General features: G+C 38.3%; 2 protein-coding genes across 2 annotated transcripts; one reads left to right on the top strand and one right to left on the bottom strand.

The window, feature by feature from the left end:
* Positions 1–308: 308 nt before the first annotated feature.
* rrh (retinal pigment epithelium-derived rhodopsin homolog) lies at positions 309–11,550 on the bottom strand. The gene is made up of 7 exons (XM_053335226.1): positions 11,439–11,550; positions 7,906–8,096; positions 3,932–4,031; positions 3,430–3,583; positions 1,559–1,727; positions 525–703; positions 309–414 (listed from the first exon to the last, which is right to left on the bottom strand). The coding sequence occupies exons 1-7, from the start codon at positions 11,548–11,550 to the stop codon at positions 309–311; spliced, it is 1,011 nt and encodes a 336-aa protein (XP_053191201.1).
* A 2,040-nt stretch (positions 11,551–13,590) lies between these two features.
* Positions 13,591–18,448, top strand: LOC128375486 (cytochrome c oxidase subunit 8B, mitochondrial). Its single transcript, XM_053335849.1, has 2 exons — positions 13,591–13,761; positions 18,078–18,448. Exons 1-2 carry the CDS (start codon positions 13,645–13,647, stop codon positions 18,171–18,173), a joined length of 213 nt encoding a protein of 70 aa, XP_053191824.1. The 5' UTR covers positions 13,591–13,644; the 3' UTR covers positions 18,174–18,448.
* Positions 18,449–21,036: the final 2,588 nt, after the last annotated feature.

Genomic DNA, 21,036 nt, shown 5'->3' with positions numbered 1-21,036 from the left:
ATGGAAGTTTTTTACACTGTAGTATTACTTTGAGTATATACTTTGAGTAAAGAGAAAAGAATCTTCTTTCCTTAGTATCCATGCCTGGCCTCCCCCAGGATCAGGATGACTCTGTAGAGCAGTTTTTAGCGTGCAGACCACACACACGTTTTTCATGGTCACTTTGTCATTGACGTAACTGGGGCACAAAGAACGGCTACAGCAAGTGGAATTTACACAGTAAACACCACAGTGCATTAGTTTAATCAAGAAACTAAGCTACAATAGAAAGAAAAACTGACATTGTGTGGTGCTGAAGCTGTTTCATTTCAGTTGGTCAGAGGTTGTTGAGACGTTGTCATGGGAACCTGGGTATTGATGGTGATCCGCTGCCTTGTTTGACATCGAATCATCCCTATGATGGCCCTTCTGAACCTGCAGCAAAAGATCAATCGGGTCACTGAACTGCTCGCAGCAAAGTGCAGCACAGCATTAAAACATTACAATAACAGAGCCAGATAGACAAAAGAGAAAAGTAAACTGACTTTTTGTTGGCAATGACATAAATGCAGGGGTTGTAAAAAGTGGAGGACTTGGCAAAGAGCGGAGCGATGATAGCCATGGGGGCAGGGATCGTCTTGGGGTCACCGAACGATGCCCAGAGACACACCATGGAGTACGGAGACCAGGCAACCAGGAACATGATGATCATCACTATGGACATCTGCCGGCCCCAAACACAATAACACAGCATTCATATGATACAAGACCAATTCCTTATCTGACATACAGCAGAATATGTCCTTTAATGGAATGGAATGGACTGTACTTATATAGCACCTTTCTAGACTTTACAACCACTCAAAGCGCTTTACATTACGACTCATTCACCCATTCACACACATCCATACACTGATGGCAGGGGTACCACGCAGGGTGCCAACCATTCATACACATCCACACACCATTGGCACAGCAACGGGAGCAATTTGGGGTTAAGTGTCTTGCCCAAGTACACATCGACATGTGGACTGGAGGAGCCGGGAATCGAACCACCAATCTTCCAATTGGAGGACAACCGCCCAAAGAAATGACACAGCCTCAGAGCTGAAGGTGATTTAAACAAATACACATTAAGGGTATGTCTGAACTGTTAGAAACCATAGGGGAAGGTTTAGTCATCTCTCTGCTTTGTTTTTTTCTGGTCAACCCACACCAGGTTTATTTTCTGTCATTATACATGTGCCCTTTAGTAACTTTTTCTTTCTCTCAGCTAGGGATGCCAACAGTTTTTCCTCATGGTGAAAGTTCACCTCATCAGCAGAGGTCTGGTAATCAAAAACAGGTTGAGAGCCTATGGTCTTACTAAATATCACATATAATGTCTCACTGTCTCACTTAAAAGGCCAACAATACAGCACAAGCTTGAGAGAAAGAGAGAAAACACTAATAAATGGATGGATAAATGCAGTCACAGAACTAACTTGTTCATGTTTTCCACATCCAATCAAGCAGTTGGAAAGTTTTGCCTAATCACCAGTGACAGCCTGAAAATGGTTCTGTTTGGCTCAGTTGTCACCTTAGTTACATCCATCTGGTCCGACCAGTCCACGTTGATGCTGTCCAGGCAGTTGCTGGCTTTATATCTCCTCGCAGTGGCTGACACGTTGTAATAGCAGTAAAACATGACCGTCAGGGGCAACACAAAGTTTACAGCAATCACTGCCATTGTGTAAGAAATGAAGGATCTGTGGATGGAAAGCAAAGTTAATTAAAGTTTACAATATACTGGCCAGTGTCTTCTGATATGGCTGGCCAACAGGTATTATAGTATTAGCACAAATATTAAGATTAGTATTTATATGTATATTTGGCAGTTGCTCTAAACCAGAACAATACTCATATTAAGTAAAAATCAATTTTCTACAACAATGCTGTGAATCCTAATTATTCCAGCTGTGGTATCAGTAGAAAGTAGTAGTAGTAACTGTAGTTATACTAACATGAATATTACTTGCTATTGGAAGAGAATTTTGGTTTATTTCAGCCTTTTTTTGTTTCCCATAAATGTGGTCATTGTGTGTCTGTGTGCCATGCTAACTCTTTTCTTTTCAAATCTGTTAGAGAGATTTCAGTGAGTAACAAAAAGATGTTTATCATACAAAATGATCATTGAATCATTGTTGAGGCAAGCTGCTGAGAGTCTGACAGCTGTCCATATAAACAGAAAATCTTTTACCATTTTTCAGTCAGAACGAAAGAAAACACCTGACGCATTAGCCATTATGGCTAACTGTATAGAGATCTATATATAACTGTACAGAAATCTGCATTGGGAGCAGTTTGCCAGCTAACCGGTTAACTTTTATAAGGCTAGACAGTTAGACAGTTAGACTTTAAGGAAACTAGTATGATGGATGATTCTGTGGACTATGAGGAGTTATTTCACTTTGACAACTGTATTTACTGTATTTGGGCCAGAGTAAGGAATAAGGGGATAAGACAACTGGAAGAAGAAAAAAAGCATAGATAGGCAACGGGACTGTGAGGAAAGACTTTTTACTGTTGCCAGATTTAGGAAATCTTCAAGTGCCCACAGATGAGAGTTATCCCAGCTATCTAACTACTACACATAGATTTACAGCATTTATCAACACTGGCAAAAAATGAGGTAAATTCCTGTCTCACCTCCACAAAACCAACTAAATAAAAAGAGCGAGGCCAGCTGAACTAAACATTCAGCTCCAACTTCAACACATAACTATCGTCCAGTGGTACAGGATCATATCATTTTTAACCATTAAGAATAAGAATAATAATAGGAACAATACTTGGAAACTTGCAGACATGAACCATTTTATAGAACTTATCTACTTAGTTACTACTTCTGCATCATCTATCTTCATCCTCACATGTTACAAATTGGCACACATGGTTGAAAATGTAGGGTTGTTTGATTGGCTGGCAAGCTGTCCCAGGTACAGATCTCTATACAGATAGCCATAATGGCTGCTAAATATATGGCAGCTAATTCCTGTATTTACTGTTGTTGGGACACAGAAGCATACTTTTGAAGCAATTCAATCATTTCATTCCGATCATTTTGTGAGATTAATGTGTTTTTGTGAGTCCACTGAATCTCTATAACAGAGCTGGAGAGAAGAAAATTAGCCAGACAGATAGAGCCAGAAAATACATCATACATAATTTTGTCTTTAACAGTAGGTGTTTCTAACTAATGTAATCCTTAGTACATGACCAGACAGTTTTAAGTCAAGCTTGTTCAACTAGATGGTTTACAGAAACATTACCCAGGGGTTCACAATATACAACATTTTATTACATCATCAGCATAGATAGATAGATAGATAGATAGATAGATAGATAGATAGATAGATAGATAGATAGATAGATAGATAGATAGATAGATAGATCCATTACATAACTCACGCATCATTCTGCCTCCAGTTGATGGTGCATGTAGCTCCGGTGGGGTCAGGAGCATATCCAGCCCAGCCTACTATCGGCATGGAGGACCAGAACACAGCATTAAGCCATGCTGCCAGAATAAGAAGGTTGTATGATCGCACTGTCATTTTCTGTCCTGTAGAGATAATTGAAAGTACATGAACAGTGAAAATCAGTCAATAGATACATAGATCAATACTGCTGTTACATAGACTTTTATCATGTTACCATTAGTCTTCTAGTTGTTCTAACACATAACATCCAGACCGGTTGGATGAACAATATACTGTATTCATAATTGTACTATTTTCACAGCCAAGTGGAGCTGGAATGAACATGTCCTGAGGGTTGTGTTAGAGGAAACATGAAGGTGTTACTTTTTGATATTATATTGTATCTGTTCACCATAATTTAGACTTGCCACCAAGGAGATAAAAGCAGAACTAAGAGCAGATAGAATATCAGAGGAGCAGTAAGTAGATACCTATGTCTGGTCTGCATATGGTGAGGTAGCGGTCAATGGCCACCACAGTCAGCAGGCCGATACTGGCCATGCCAAAGAAGATGTTGAGAGCTGCATATATCTGGAGACAAAAGCACAAACGTCAAAACTTCAAGCTTAATTAAAGGACCAGTCCAATGCTTTTGCAGGAGGTAGCCTAATAAAATACATTTAACATTACTGTGAATCATTTTCTAAAGCAGCAGATATTCAGACTTACAGTATACAACTTGTGGTACATTACTGTGTGTTGAAATGTTCAAAACCTGGGCGTTTTGTATTCCATCGACATCATAGTGTAAGAAGAGTTTACACTTGATTACACCACCATGGTAATATGAATATGGCAACTATCACTGCAGATACAATGTTGACTTTGATGAACTAGAGCATGGATTATATACAGTGCTTTTTCCACTGCAGAAATCTAACAATCAATAACCTGATCTTTTAAAAACGTTGTGAAGGGTTACTAAGATGTAGTCTGAACATTGTATTTAACCCTTACATACTGTTCATATTCTGACTCAATCAGCCCCTACACCAATTCACATTCATAAATATGCCATTAATATATGTTTGATTAATCTTATGGGGGAAAAAGACATCAATCACTATCTTATGGTCCAGGAGAACATTTAATAGAATATGATTAATATAACAATGTTGATTTTTGAATTTTTTTAATAAACACAGGTCAAACTTGTACATTTGCATATATAAAATGGTTATCAGCTGCACAAAATGATGCTTTTTATTTTTATTTTTTACAGCTCCTAAATGGAAGAATGGGTCAAATTTGACCCTGAACAGTAGGTACAGGTTAACAGACTGATATTTATGCCAAGTAGTTACTGTATATGTCATTTAAAAGGAGGTAGTGGGATTGACAATTGTTGTCTTTTAAATCAATCAATCAATCAATCAATCAAGCACTGTTTATAGGTGAATTCGGTCAGTGGCTTTGGGACAGAGACAGACAGAAATGTAAGAAATGTTTTCACATATATGTTTATACATGAATAGAAAATCAACTGCGTAATCAACTACACTACTACTGAGAGATGGACAACATGTGGACCTCCCTAAAGAGTCTCCTTTTATCCTGCCATGAAAAGTATGTACAGGCTTAAGGCTTGACAGATGTGCACTAACTCTCTACCACTTTTGTTTACAACACATCCAGGTTGTTTCCCTGGGTTCTCTCTCTCTCTCTCTCTCTCTCTCTCTCTCTCTCGCTCTCGCTCTCTCGCTCTCTCTCTCTCCCCCTCCCTCCCTCCCTCCCTCCCTCTCCCTCTCTCGCTCTCTGTTCTGGATGAATTAAAACACAGCATATAATACTGGAGGACTTTGCCCCTATCGGTGATTGACAAAAAAAAAAAAGTCATGAAGACATACTGGCGAACATTTTTATACATCTTTAAATATTTGATATTTATATTTATCTCAGCTGACTTTTTTTAAGAAGTTAGAGACAATAATATTTTATTCACTTGGGGATATAAAACATAGATTAAATAAAACGTCCCACTCTAAATGGAGGTCTGGGTCTTCCCATATTTAAGATAACTATTGGGTAGCTGATGCCAAGACATTGGCATATTGACTGTGTGGTTCTCTAGATCACAAATCACTCAATTCTGCCCCCCAGTGGATAAATCAAACCAAACCTCATTGCCCTCCTTACTTTTTACAAACCTAAGATTCTTTCTGTCATATGCAAATTTTGCATTTTGTGATGGAAAACATCTCCAATTTTGAGTCCATTTGTGAGAGATACATTATTTCTTTTTCCATGTCTTCTCTAATTATTCTATATCTGTCAACTGTATCAATAGTAGTTAGTAATAGTTTAGTTCCAGGAATTCATCCCAAATCATGACTGACAGCAGTGGAAACACAGACAAGGACACATGATACTTCCCATGTCTTTGTTGTGGGAGGCTATCATTGAAGACAAGATGATGCATCTCACAACTCAATATTTGAAAATCAACTCCTACAGTGGAAAAGGGACGTATGCAGACGACCATGCAAGCAGGCCACTACGTACATGGCAATACATAGTCAATGTTTGTGTATAGAGTAAATGGTCTTAAATATCCAGAAAAGTTCAAATATTTCTTCAAGTTCAAGTTCTTCAAGATCAGTGTGAATAAAAAGATAATGACAAACTTCCCTTAAAGACAAACTTACGGAAGACACAAAATACACATTTGCAGGTGTATGTTTATATTCTGGTGCTCTTTGCATGATGCAGTTAGAACTTATTTATTTTTTACTGACCCTAAATGCAGCCTCTCAGTTCAGCTTCTGGAACAGGCTGTTTATAGAACCCCTCCTAATGAGCCCACTCTCTTGTGATTGGTTAGCTTTAGGAAGCTGACCCTGGCCAGCTCTGAAGGTTATGTAATTAAAGTGCTCAGATTTCACTTTCTTCTTGATCTTTACTTGAAATATGAAATTCTCAAATACATCTGGACATGTTTGACCTCCAAATCAGATCTGAACTATGAGTGGACAGCATGAACAACACACACACATGGAAAAACGTTAGCAAAAAAGGCTACAGAATGGATGTTAGTGAGCTTGCCCGAACGATGTTTTGAAATATATATATATATATATATATATACATACATATATATATATATACATACATATATATATATATATATATATATATATATATATATATATATATATATATATATAAATCACAAAAACCATAATATGTCTCCTTTAAGATGCCATACTGCATGAACAATGTCACTGACTGCACAAAGTGGAGAGTATATGTATGCATATGCTTTGGGTCTGACTCTAGATTAGTGTCACATGGCCCAGTATTACTGTGTAATAACAAGAACTGAGGAAAAAACTCATAATCGGCCAAGAGTTTCCAAACACGCGGACGACTGCACTATAGCAGCTGAGTGTGAACGTGAGGCCGACCGCTCACACGTTTAGTCTCATGAGCAGCTCAGGTTTGTCACGTTAGTTAGTTAGGTTAACATTTTTTGTAGGTTTTAGTGAACATGATGACGATAAAAGGCTGCTGACCATTAAGTGGGTCTTGTGAATAATTAGCATAGCATAGCAGCAGCAACCATTTCACTACTGGTGAGCAAAGACGTGGGGGTCAATCACCATGTCATAGGTTTATATGACACCCAACAAGTTCACACTTCTCACCTTGTAGCACTGTGCAGTTTCAGATTAAAACAACCTTACTATTTGGATTTTACTGATTTTACTAAATGATGAAGGCATTTCAAATAATACAGACCTTTTTTAGTAGTGTATGTTCTGTCAACTGCTTTTTACTGTATGGTATTTGAAGTAAAAAGAATAAGGAGTATGTGCCTCAGTGCTGCCTGATCCTCAAGCAAGAGTCTTCTAGTTGTTCCTTCTACCCGTCTTCTAACCAGCTATGGAACTGAGTATCTCAGTTAAGCAGAATTTCTTCTTTTAAATCACTTCTTAAAACATGCTTTAACAGAAAGGCCTTCTTTTAGTTGTACTGACTGTATTTCACATCCTAAAACTATATTTTATCTCTATTTTATCATCTATCATCTTGATAGCCTGTTCTTTTATCAAAGCTAACTATTTTGCTTTTTCTCTGTATTATTAATCATTATTAATATTATTATTAAGGAGTACATCTTCATGTTTTTCTTTCATTATCAGTTAATAGAATATTAAAAATGCCCCGATATTCAATTTTTAGGCTTCCATAGAACACAATAACAAATGTCAGCTATGCATTGTGCAAAGCAAAGTTCAGAGGAAAGACATTGTTGAATTCTGCTGATTTTTCAAAAAGATTTGGCGTGGTTCAAAAAAGGCCAAACTTGGCATTAAATTTGGTTCCTTTTACATGTGTTTTCAATGTAGATGTAGGTAGTTCTATGAATGAAATGTACATAGGAAGGTGCTCACATTCCACCCACCTGACAACCAGTGTAGCCAAATTTCCAGCTGCCATGGATGTCCGAAGCAGCTGACATGGGATAACCGATACCAGCCACCCCGATGTCAGTGAAGGCCAGGTTGATTATGATGAAGTTGGTGGCAGTGCGGAGCTCCTTAAACTTCACAAACATCAGCAGAACCACAATGTTGCTCATTAAACTGATGACACCTATAGAAAGGAAAAGCAAAATGCACAGTTTAAACAATCATATACCTATCAGAAACTAAAGCCACAGTGACTCAGTGGTAAACTGCACATTCTCTGATAGCTCCAAAGAATGACTGTATTGGATTTAAATGTAAAGTTAATCACCTTTCCCACAGCAAGTCTCAAAATTATATTTTTCTTGATGGTGATTTTGAGAGTAATTGTTGAGATCAATAAACAGGACCATGATGTACTATATACAGTATACATTTGCTACAAGTCTCAACTGACAGTGTTACATTTCCTGGTGCTTCTTTATGTTCAGAATCATTCATGTACAGAAGCAGAAACTGACGGGGGTGTGGGCCAACTGTGAGGATCCAAGTCATGTGGATGTTACTATAATGACAATCATTTTTGCCTTCCCATTAAAGGCTGAATCGTATGTCATACTACATCTGTGCACTTCCTGCTATGGCAAGTCAAATGTTTTGAAAAAGGTTGAATAATTGTATTAATCTTAGAAAGAACAAGAGTGCTGTGATGGTAACAAGCCAGTCCAGGTTCAGGTTAGCTGTAAAGTGACAGGATGTAGAACAAGGACTACAGAACAAGATGGACAGATTTTCATCTGGCAGGTCTACAGCAGAAAAGAAATACCTTCCTATACCTACCGACTATTTCTGTGAATACAGGGAACATGAAAATATTTGGGAACCATTTTAAAACTCAATGACAACACATAGCTACTGATAGCATCACCTCAACACAATTCCAAGTGCCTAGTCAGAAGTTTCAACTAGAACACCACCTGATCTCTGACTCAGAGAGACAGACATACCCCATGAGCCCCCACCTCAAAATCAAAGATGGCAGCCCTGTGCATCAACAGGGTGAAAGTTGTGGTAACTTCCTGTTTATTAGCACTTTTGTTTTATTTGTGTCTTATTGAATCAGTGCTACACACAGCACTGTTCAACTTCTATCTGTGGACATGTTGCTGCAGTATTTGTATGAACAAAAAACAACAACATTTTTATCAACTAGTATTGTTATCAATAGCTAACCTAGTTAAAACTGCTTTTCTGACTCTAAACTGGAACACTTCAAACTCAGGTGTGATGTCATTCCCAGCTCTGAGTTCAGACTTCCAAGGTAAATGGAATGCAGTATAAGTTGTTACATTTTTTTAGCTTGTCTGAGACTGCTCATTAAGTCTTCAGAAAAGCAGCAATTTCTTAGGTTTGGCACATCCGAGCCTCTATACCAAGTGTGTCAAACATGTGGTTCAACCCGGCACACTGCAAAATATGAAATTTGCAGAAAACTAAGTTTTTTTTTTCAACTCTGACCAGAATTAATTTTTTTCCTCTGAAAAAGCAATTGATACATATTTCAGTTATATTCATATTTAACATTCACATATTGATCATCAATAAGAATCCTCTGTCCAAAATAATCTGAATAAGACTGAGACATAATATTGTTGAAAGTGGTGTCTCTGACTGTTGACCTGTTTTATAAATAGATGGTTTATTACAGTCAAGTTACATTATAAATATTATTTATAGATTATTATGAGGTGGATTATACTGGTCCGGCCTACTTGAGATCAAACTGAGCTGTATGTGGCCCTTGAACTAAAATGAGTTAGACCCCTGCTCTATACATGTAGTTGTTCAGCAGGGTCAGTGTGTGTGTTGCCCTTTAGACTCACTCAGATGAACAAACCAAGTTTAAATACAAATACAAGTCAGAAATGAAAACTAGGCTTCCAGAAAGCCATTATAGAGATATTTGGTCTAACTGTGGATAACCAGATCTTTATATTTAACATGCCTTCATGTAAGCCAATCCTATTAACATTCCAACATTGGAAAACGTGCCAAGACTGGGATAAGTTACATAATGCTATCAGAATAGCTTTTCACAGGATAATAATAAACCCATTTTGCTTTCGCCATTTATTCAAAACATAATCTAAAAACAACATACATTAATATACTGCACATATGCAGTACAGATAATACACCTATACCCACTGTAATATGATCACATTTTTTGGAACCAAATAAGCTAAATGTCAGAATATTTTTGAAGTGAATATAAAATCCATGATGCTTAACTTTAAACAGAAGATATTAAGGATATGCTGGTATACTGTACTGTACTGTACACCACCATACATACTGTGATGGTCACCTTTTTCAGTTCACAGCATGAAATTATTAGTTTCATTGTCTATAGTCATAAAGAAGGATCTTTGAACTGGTCAAACAGAGGCAGAATAACCACAACATAGAGAACCAGGCTCCTGTCTGTCTGTCATGACCTACTGTACAAAGTTGTTGCACCCCAGAAGTCAATCGATCAATTTCATCAGGAAAATTCATACGTTGTCAAAATATGAAAAAGTGTGTAATGTAGGATCTAGAGAAACTGAGCAGCATTTAGAGTATTTTCCAGTCAACTCTCTTAACCTTTAAACAGCCTGCTTTTGTTCACTGTGTTTAAACGGTTTTTGATGTTAAGTCTTACACAGAGTCCAACAAAGCTGTAACATACAGACTGCTGTTCACAGGCTGAAATCCAATCATTTAACTATAATTCAGCAGTGAAGGCAAGATTTAAGCAATCATTTTTGATTATCTTGATACTATTGTGTATTTACATGTCAACTTATAATAATCATAGCGAGAAAATGTGATACCAGGTCATCCCTAGTAGGTATTACAAAGAGACATATTTTTTTCTCCTTCCTTCTCCTTCATGTTGATAGTATTTGTCATCCTGTAGTCATCATCATCATCATCATCATCATCATCATCATCATCATCAACATCATCTCATGCTTGCAAATTACTGTATAAAATCCATGTTTAAGGGTTGGTTTGCCCCAAATTACCATAATAATGATAATAATACTAATAGCAAATCTGCTTTTAGCTCTGGTTTGGTCTTCACCAGCTCCTGAGGGAAACATCTGTCTTTTTTATCTTCTCCATGCTCCTCTGTGTTCACCAGTGCGTCACTAGCTTTGTCTGTCTGCTGTTGGGTTGTAAAACCAAAGCAATGATTTAAAAGAGACTGCTCTGTAGAGCTGAGGGGAACTGCAGAATCGGATGATAATTCTTTATGGGGTCTTCACTACGAGTTACCCCATCTACACTACATTACAGCTACTTAATCCATTGTTAATATACAAATATTGATCAAAGCAGCTTTAAAAATGCCTCAATGCCAGCTCTTTAGAAATACTGTTATTCTCTGAGTAACAGTGTAGAGAAGAACCTAAAGTCCAGAAATCACATGTAACCAACACAACACTGTAATCAATCCATTTCAAACTGTCATCTGCGTTACCTGCAGTGATTAGATATCCAGCCACTATGTTGTGCTCCAGTTGGGTAAAGGCACTTTCACCCGCGTAAGGTGAAACATCATCTGAAACATTAACTCCAGAGTCAATCCCCATCTTCTGAGGTGTTCAAAAAGACAAGAAGAATTCCACCTGAGTGAAGTAAACAGCCTTCACATGGACTAAGTTGGAGGGTAAAATGACACAGATGCTGCAGGATGGAGCACTATGAAAAATATGTACAAAAGAGATCAAGTGAATCAGTATTGCAAAATGCTGCTTCAACCTAAAATGTGTAAGGTATTGTTGTGGAGAAGTGGGGAGGTACATGTGCAGGGATGGGGTGAAGAGGATTATTACATACCACTGTTCCCCTGTTGCCAGTTAGCAGGAGGCCGTCTGTGTGTGTAATATGGGCAGCAGGTCTACACAAGAGAGGATTATCACTCACGTGGAATTGCTTGCAAACTGGGGTCTGGTCAATAAGCTTTGACATTACAAAAGTTGAGCCTGAACTAACTCACACTGTGGACAATTCACCTCACAGAGGGCAAATACTGTAGGTACAATTAAATCTGGATTACCAGTAGGCCCAGAGGGCACCTGCTCCACAGCTCCAGACCATCAGGGTCCACAAAGGCACCAAGTTCACTGTGTGGGATTAGTTTGGTTAATTGATTAATATTAACTATAAGGCAACGTGCTTTCAGGTGACTGCATTGTTACCTATTAATCTAGAGGCCCTGTCTTAAAGATGGCTTCTCTAAAGTACTAAAGTATGTTAACTTTTTCTGACAACAACTACTACTACTCCCACTACTACTGCTGCTACTAGTACTAATTGAATCATACCTAACCCTAACCCTGACCCTAACCCACACACAGAATTAACCAATGAGTAGTAGTTGAGTAGATAGTGCCCTGTCAAAATCTTGAAAAGCCAGCAGAAATAAGTTCTTTATGACACATTATCAGATGTGTCATAAAGCCCCCCACCACACACACACACACACACACACACACACACACACACACACATACACATACACATACACATACACATACGTAAGCATACTTAATCTTGAATACTTACTTATTTCACTGGATATCAAGTTTAAAATGTGTATTTATTTGTGATGTCACAATTAGTGTGGAGCCAGTTGTGATGATTGTGTCACAGTCCTGCTCTTCTCCTGCTGCTGGTAACTTTCCATTCACCACACCCCTGCTCTACTCCTGCTAATCAGCCATACCCACCTCATCAGTTAACTCTCAGCTGCACCCCATCTGTAATCAAGCCAGTATATATACTCCCGTTGTCCACTCACTCCTTGCCAGATCGTCATTTGCATTTGCTTCATGCCAGACCTTCCAGCATTCATTCATGGACTGTTTCCCTGGTTTTGACCCTGTTTGCTTTGGACCTCCTCTCCTTGTGTCTTCCCCTGTAAACACACCAGTCTTCTGTTCCTGACCTCGAGCATCACCTGTTCCTATCTGTCTGTGGTTGTGTGGTGTCCTCCGGCTTCAATCCTGTCAGGAGAGCCCAGAACTTCCAGCTTGGTCAACCTCATGTCTGTGAGTGCTACTGCCATTATCTTACCTGCTGCCAACTCTGTCTTTGGTGACCCTGAGCCCTGCTTGTTACCCTACACATTCGGTCTATACGTGTTCACTTACCTTGTGGACTATAAAATAATGCTCACTGGTGGTGTGTGCTGCAACTGGGTCCTACCACCTCCACCCGTTACAGATTGTGTATTGTGTGCGCAAATGTGGTGTACACATGGGACATCTTGTGTTGAGAAGGCAAAATACACATCTCAATTGTTCATTTAAAACTGCAACTAGAAGTGACAACGTCTTGTATCCTATTTGCAAGAGTTTTGTTTTTTTTTCCAATTAGGATCAGAATAAACTTTATAAGCCAAGTGTGTTCACACAAACAAGGAATGACGTTACTGACATGTTAAAAAAATGTTTAAGTTAATTTATATCAGGGACCAACTTGTAGAAACCAGAACCACAAACTACACGAGCACAATTTTGGTCTCGTGTAATTTTCACGATTGCCTCAGGAGTTGTGTACGTCACCACCACGCCAGCAGGTGGCACTGTGCGCCTCTGCACTGAAGCCGCACTTCCGTTTCCTGTCCATAGCAGAGTGAGAGCTTCAGAAAGCAGACTTCATCTTCTCTACTACACACCAACATGCCGGGGCTTCTGAGGACCGTCGCTAGCCGCGCTGCCCCTGTCCTGCGGGGACAAAGCGTCATCCAGCGGGCTCATGTCACCACTGGTCCTGCTAAAGATCCCGTCGGACCTGCTGTAAGTCCAGCTCGCGATCACGTTCATGCTAAGTGACTGGCTAGCTAGCAGCTGAGCCGTCCTTGGCTGACGAGGTCAAACCTGCGCCTGTTAAACTCATGCGGAGTTATACAATCTAACTTATTTAGTTACATAAGTGTGTTCAACTTATGTCTGTGTACATTTTGTACAGTTGCTGTAAAGTTATATTTTCATTGTAGTTGTAAAGCACATATGACTTAACCACGGTGGGCCGAAGCTAACTGTAGCTAGCCGTATATCTTACCGCTTCTTGTTCTGTATGTTCAACGATCAAATAACACATGTCTTTTTAAAACACTTTTCCACACAGGCGCGTTAACACTGTTAGGATGTGACCTTAGTCATGTTCTTCTATGTCCTCCTCACTGCAGTAGGACGAGTGTTTAAACAAGGTTATGGTACAGTACACACTGAGCCTTTTCCAATAGAAGTCAACTGAGTACATAATGGCTGATATAAAAATCAATAATTGGTTAATCATTAGTTCTTGATAAGACACAAAACGTATTTTCTCAGATCTAGGTCTAATTTAATCATAAATCATTCCTTAATGCAACAAGGCTCTCTCAAAACTCTTGTTCTTATTCAACAGATAGTGGTGCCAAACAAAGCAATGTAAATAGACTGTACTTATATAGCTCTTCTAGTCTTTATGACCACTCAAAGCACCAATACACTACATGTCACATTAATACACTGATGACAGGAGCTACCGCACAGGGTGCCAATCAGTACAGAGCTAACATTCACTCACACATACACCATAGGCACAGCCACCGAGAGCAATTTGGGGTTAAGTATCTTGCCCAAGGACACATGGACATGTGGACTGGAGGAGCTGGGAATCAGACTGCCGATATTTCAATTGGTGGACGACTGCTCTACCTCCTGAACCACAGCCGCCAATGTAACAAAGCGGATCATACCTCAATTTCCACATTTTTGAATGAGACATCTTTTGGTCGGAGGTTGATCTGGTTTTGTTGGAATGTATCAGCTGTGATAGTTTGTAGATAGTCTGTCTGCAGTGCACCACCAGCTTCAGGCTGTAGAAATGACCTTGTACATAAAGCTAGCTATTTATCAGTAATGGCCAAATGTAGAGTGTGAGCTAAGCATGGAACATGTCAGTTAGCAGGAGTGGGATTGTTAGCTGCCATCATATTATAGCATGTAGTGCATTAAACTTCAGTGTCAGCTGAAACAAATGCATGAATTTATTTACTTTTAGTGTGACTGATTTTAATTTTTGCATCATTAGGCTACCGTACAAATGAAGTGCACTAGATTCCCCTGCTCCTCCTAACTCAGGCTTTCAGTGTAGAGACCTGAGGTCAACCTGCTCCTCTTTATCTCCTACTGCTGACTGTGAGATCTCGAATAATCATTTTCAGCTCTAGTCCCAAATGTTTAAGGACTTGTGGTCACCCTGGTCTAACAGGCACTTCTGGTCACACAACATAGTTGTGTACTGTTGAATGTATCCTCACACTAAACTGTTCTGTCCTCTTCATCCTGCCTCATCATGTGTCCCACTCCTCCACATTAGTCACACAGGTCAATGACGCCCTCTTGTGGTATAACAATAAATAAATACATTGTCAGTTAATCCATTTTCATTTGGTTAAATTCTGAACAGCACTTCATGAATGAATCATACTAAGTATTCTATGCTGCAGTACAGAGCATGTTCAAACTGAATATAGTTCAAGACAATGACTTAGTGTTATCTGCTGCAGGAAACAAGATGTATCTGAGGTTCCTGATCACATTTGTGGACATTTAAATCAATCAGTTTCATATGTGTTGCTATGGCAGCAGTATCTTACATGACAGTGTAAGTTTCATAACCTGCTTCACAGTAGTTCTGTACTCACAGCAGGTCACATGACTGCTGACTCTATGTATGTATGTGTGTATATATATATATATATATTCATCATATTGATGATGAAAAAAGGTGCACAATGTTGCTTGATGTCCCTGAGCTGTTGAAGTTATATTAAATTATAAAATTATATAAAAAAAAACAACTAAATGTTATTATTCTTAATGGTTTCACACACAACTGTGAACATACAACAATGTATCTGTGAAGCTACACATCCCTGATGGGGATGTGTCTAATGTATCCTGGTGGAGATACAACTCATAAAATCCAAAATATACAAGATGTTTTTAAAACTATTAGTTATTGTTATTTACTTAGGTGCAAATGATATAACTAGTAACATCAAAGTTCCACTCCTGTCTGTTAAAGTGATATTTGCTGTATAAATTGTGGTTTATTTGGTTTTGACCAGTTTTATTTTTTCCACCTTAAGGCTAAATATAACACTTACACATAAAAATATCCCTAAATATATATTACCATATAATGTCATCAAAACCACAGGCTCAAAAGTCTGGCTTCAAGTTGTGTGTTCTGGGCTCAAAAGTGTGGTCCAGGATTTTAGAAATCATCTGTGCATGTGATGGAGGAATAAACAGTACGTGTAGGGGGCGTGGCCTCAGTATGCACAGTACATGTAGGGGGCGTGGCCTCAGTAGCCCTGCAGTAAACAGTATGCTATGTGAGCATGTGATAGCATAGATATTCAACTGTACTGCATGATATCTGGTTGTTTAAGTCAGGATTATGCTAAAATATTATTTTACACAACTATATTTAAGTTCCCTAATAAGAACATACCTTCAGTTTAGTAAATTCCGGTTTATTCCCGTTAATTCCCATGGAAAGTTTCCAAGTTTGAAAATTCCCGGAATTTTGCAACCCTACTCTCTGACCAATCAGTAGCCAGCAGTCGTCACATTTAGTATGGGGTTAGGGTTGAGGGAACCTCAGCAGAGCAGGTACTATCCCTAGTGGAAGTCATAGTGGAAAAGCTCCACATGTTCTTTACCTGAGTGTAGCTCCACTCAGCATGTGTGACTTCATGTCAGCTGACTGTAGACCTTTTGAGCTCACGTCAGAAATCAACTTCTATGTTCAGACTGGAGGATATGACAGAATCATGTTTCACTACGGCTGCTCGATTATGGAAAAAATCATAATTACAATTATTAAAAGGATTTTTTTTTTTTTTAACTTTAGAAACATGCTGCATTTATTGTCCATTTCTTGTCCATTCAGCTTAATTAATGTTCTCTCCAAGCAGCAGCCTTTTATCTGCCACTTAACACACAGCAGAAAATGTGCAGAGATATTAGTGCTGAGTGAGTTACCATGACAATAGTTCACACATCACATCCTGGTTTTTAATAATTAGTCAGTAAACTCAGCTTCGTCTGACGCAGGCTGGAAACTCTGCACTTTTATTTACAGTTAAAATTATTTAAGAAGTGTGGTGGAGATGTGCACTGATTGGACAGGAGCAGAGTAAGGCTAATTGAGATCATTTGGACTCATTGCAGTTGTGATATTAGAATGTGAATAATTTTTACATAACATTTTCATTCACATTGAAAAACATATTAAAATGATTACGATGATGTCAGATGTTTTCTTCAGTCTGTAGATCATCTCTGCAGCATCACAATACTTTAAAATAGTATTGTGACACATTTCATCTTTGTCAAATCTTCCGCCTGCTGTGATGTGATCATAGCAGTCATCATACTGTGATGTGATCATACTGTGATGTCATCATAGCAGTCATCATACTGTGATGTCATCATACTGTGATGTCATCATAGCAGTCATCATACTGTGATGTGATGTCATCATAGCAGTCATCATACTGTGATGTCATCATACTGTGATGTCATCATAGCAGTCATCATACTGTGATGTCATCATAGCAGTCATCATACTGTGATGTCATCATAGCAGTCATCATACTGTGATGTCATCATAGCAGTCATCATACTGTGATGTGATCATAGCAGTCATCATACTGTGATGTGATCATACTGTGATGTCATCATAGCAGTCATCATACTGTGATGTCATCATAGCAGTCATCATACTGTGATGTCATCATAGCAGTCATCATACTGTGATGTCATCATACTAGTCATCATACTGTGATGTGATCATACTAGTCATCATACTGTGATGTGATCATACTGTGATGTCATCAAGCATGTGTGTATTTTACTGGATAGAAATGAACTGTAGATGTATGAGTGGGAAGAGGAGGCACAGCTCTGCTTTTTAACAAACCTGTGTTAAAACCAAACAGCTGTTTAAGAAGCAGACTCCTCATATAAGCATATATTTGACGTCACTGTGTGGATGCTGATTGGCTGTCAGGTGTCAGACTGACCGCTCTGTCTCTCTCTGTGTTATCCAGGTGAACGGCATCGGATTGGCCCTGTTCTCTCTGGCTATCCTGGGACCATCAGGATGGATCCTGGCCCACCTGGAGGACTACAAGAAGAAAGAGTAAAGTGGACATTTTAAGTCTAGTACCTACTGGATCCAGCCCCCCCCCCCCCCCCCACCTCGTCTCCAGAGATAACCTGGGACCATCATCGTCATGTTCCAATACCTGACAAGAAGGAGGAACAAGTTTTACAATTCACTCTTCTACCTCTCCGTTAGTTCCACTCCAGATTCCAGCAAGCAATGTTTCCAACACTTTGACTCTTAAGAATACAGTAAACTTGTATTGTACATCTTCCCTCATGAGGACTATGTTACAAGATTAAATTTTAAAACTACCATGTTGCTCGTCATGTGTGTCTCCCTGTAAAATCATTTTTCATTGAGAAGCTAATTCAGAAGCTGCAGGTAAACCACACACTTGATTCTTAGGAACACAATATGAAGATCTTCCACAGTACAGAATAACAGCAACATGAACTCACAGATATCAAAATAAAAGAACATGCATACATATATCAATAGATGTTTTAACCCTTACATACTGTTCATATTCTGACTCATAATTCATCTCTCTACACATACAGTCATCATTCATAAATATAATGATAAATACAGCATGTTTAAATGCTGGGGGTTTTTTTTGTTTTTTTTTAAGGATCCGGTCAAAGTCTGGCTAAAAGAATAAGTGTGTGTGTATAAAGTGTTTTCCAGCTCTCAACCCTAGCATACTGAACAATATGTAAGGGTTAATATGAAAGCAGTATACATTATATCTGCTTCAGACTGCTAAATTGAACCTCTTTACATACAGGTGACTAGTTAATTCTGTATGCATCATATTTTATTACACACATTTTGTAGTAAGTTCCAATATCCAACATTTTCCTCTGAAATGTAACATAGTTAAGTTTAAATAAAATTCAAAAATAAAATAGAATTTGGAAATAAAGTATAGCTACATAATTACTTAGAAATTGTACTTTATTTTTCACTGCTTCTCATCAGAACAAGATATGACACTTATGTAAAGTTATATTATATTTTAGTAATGCTTGTAGTTGAGGTGTTTTCAGTGCTCTACTCTGAGCTGATAGAAATTCTCAACTCAACTCAACTTTATTTATAAAGCACTTTAAAACAACCACAGCTGAAACAAAGTGCTGTACATAAATACATAAAAACAACACAGGAACATAAAACAATTACAGGAAATAAATACTAAGATAATTGTTTATTGTTTTTAAAACAAATTAAAAACAATAAAACGAATTAAAATAAACAAACCATAAAACCATAAAACAGTAAAACAGGAGCAGAGTCTCATGCTGGGTTGAAAGCCAAGGAATAAAAATGGGTTTTAAGACGAGTTTTAAAAACAGACAGTGAGGACGCTTGTCTAATATTTAAAGGAAGCTCGTTCCATAATTTAGGAGCAGCAGAAATGAGTCAGAGGTCCGACATGAAGGTCCTTAATACCTTGTAAACTAACACTAGTTAAAGAATTAAGAGATTAAAAAACAGGTTAAGATTTAGGACAATACAGTCAGTCAAGGTCCAAAAATAAGAAATTCTGTGTGTGTGTGTGTGTGTGTGTGTGTGTGTGTGTGTGTGTGTGTGTGTGTGTGTGTGTGTGTGTGTGTGTGTGTGTGTGTGTGTGTAGGGGCTAATACAGCCAGTAAAAGAAGAGAGGCTGTGTGTAGGCTGGTATGATGTGGAGGGGGCAGAGGAAGACTTATCATGCCCAAAAACCCAAAGAAAGTCCAAAAATGAGTAAAAAAACCAAAGTAGTGAGACAGAGCTAGTAGAGAGACTGCCAGCTGCATCTCACTGGCACTGGGAGTAAAAACCATTGACTGGAAATAAAGATGGATGATGTGTCTCTATTTACTGCTGCTCTGCAAAAGTCAAGTCAAAATATCCACATTTTTCAAAATATACAAGCTTCATGAATATCAAAGCAGATCAAAAATGATATTAATATTTATATTCATTTCTTCAAGTGTGTCAGAGTCTATCTGTGAAAGTGTTTGGGCCGTTCTCTCTTGGTTATCCAGGACTGTATGAGATCAGATGTGGGGCAGTAGAACAGGACCTGGGTGCATAAATGGAGGTAAAGGTTCTGGGTCAGAGGGTTGTAACTTCAGCAGGAGACCATCTGCTAAATAAATGATGAAAATCAAACCATTGTAGTGACTTTTTATTTTGGGCGGGTTTCAATTATGTCACCTATATTATCCTGAAACACTGGCTATCCTGGAAAAGCCAGTGTTTCAATTTTGAAATCAAACACTTATTCACAGAATCACCTGCCTTTATGTTTTACATGCTGCTGTTTACATGTTCCATGGTTTAACAGTTACAGCTTTTACATCAGATGTGCCATAGGATCATATTACTTCTGAAAATCCAGTTTATCTTCTGATCCTGATGCAGAACACAGAGACCAGGTCTATGTCCCAATGCTCAGCTGATGGCACAACTGAGATAGCGGTCTCTCTAATATTGGCCTCTATGCACTGATCCAGCTCAGATAACTGCAGTGTTCAGCATCTCTGTTTTGTGCTTGGTAATATATTTTTTGCCTCAGATTTGAGATTAAACCTTGTTTTTCATCATTCACTGAATGAATTATAGCATCCCATACATCATGTTTCTGTTACTATATGACAGCTCATTTGGACAATGGGATTCATCATAATAAGAACAGTGAACAACAGTTCTGTGGTTTAACATCATGTCATGGATGCAATATTGCAATATAACTTGTGAATTGAATATGAATTGTGAAAGTGCTATGTACTTTATGTTATTGTACAACAATGATGTAAAGTCACTGGGTATTCAAGCAAACAGCTGTACTTCTTTGTATAGGCTGAACATAAATCAGTGTGTATGCAGGGAGGTATGGATATGCACACATGAAC

The sequence above is a fragment of the Scomber japonicus genome, chromosome 16 (genome assembly GCF_027409825.1).
Source record: "Scomber japonicus isolate fScoJap1 chromosome 16, fScoJap1.pri, whole genome shotgun sequence".
Lineage (NCBI taxonomy): Eukaryota > Metazoa > Chordata > Actinopteri > Scombriformes > Scombridae > Scomber > Scomber japonicus.
This window is presented reverse-complemented; position numbering and strand designations above follow the sequence as displayed.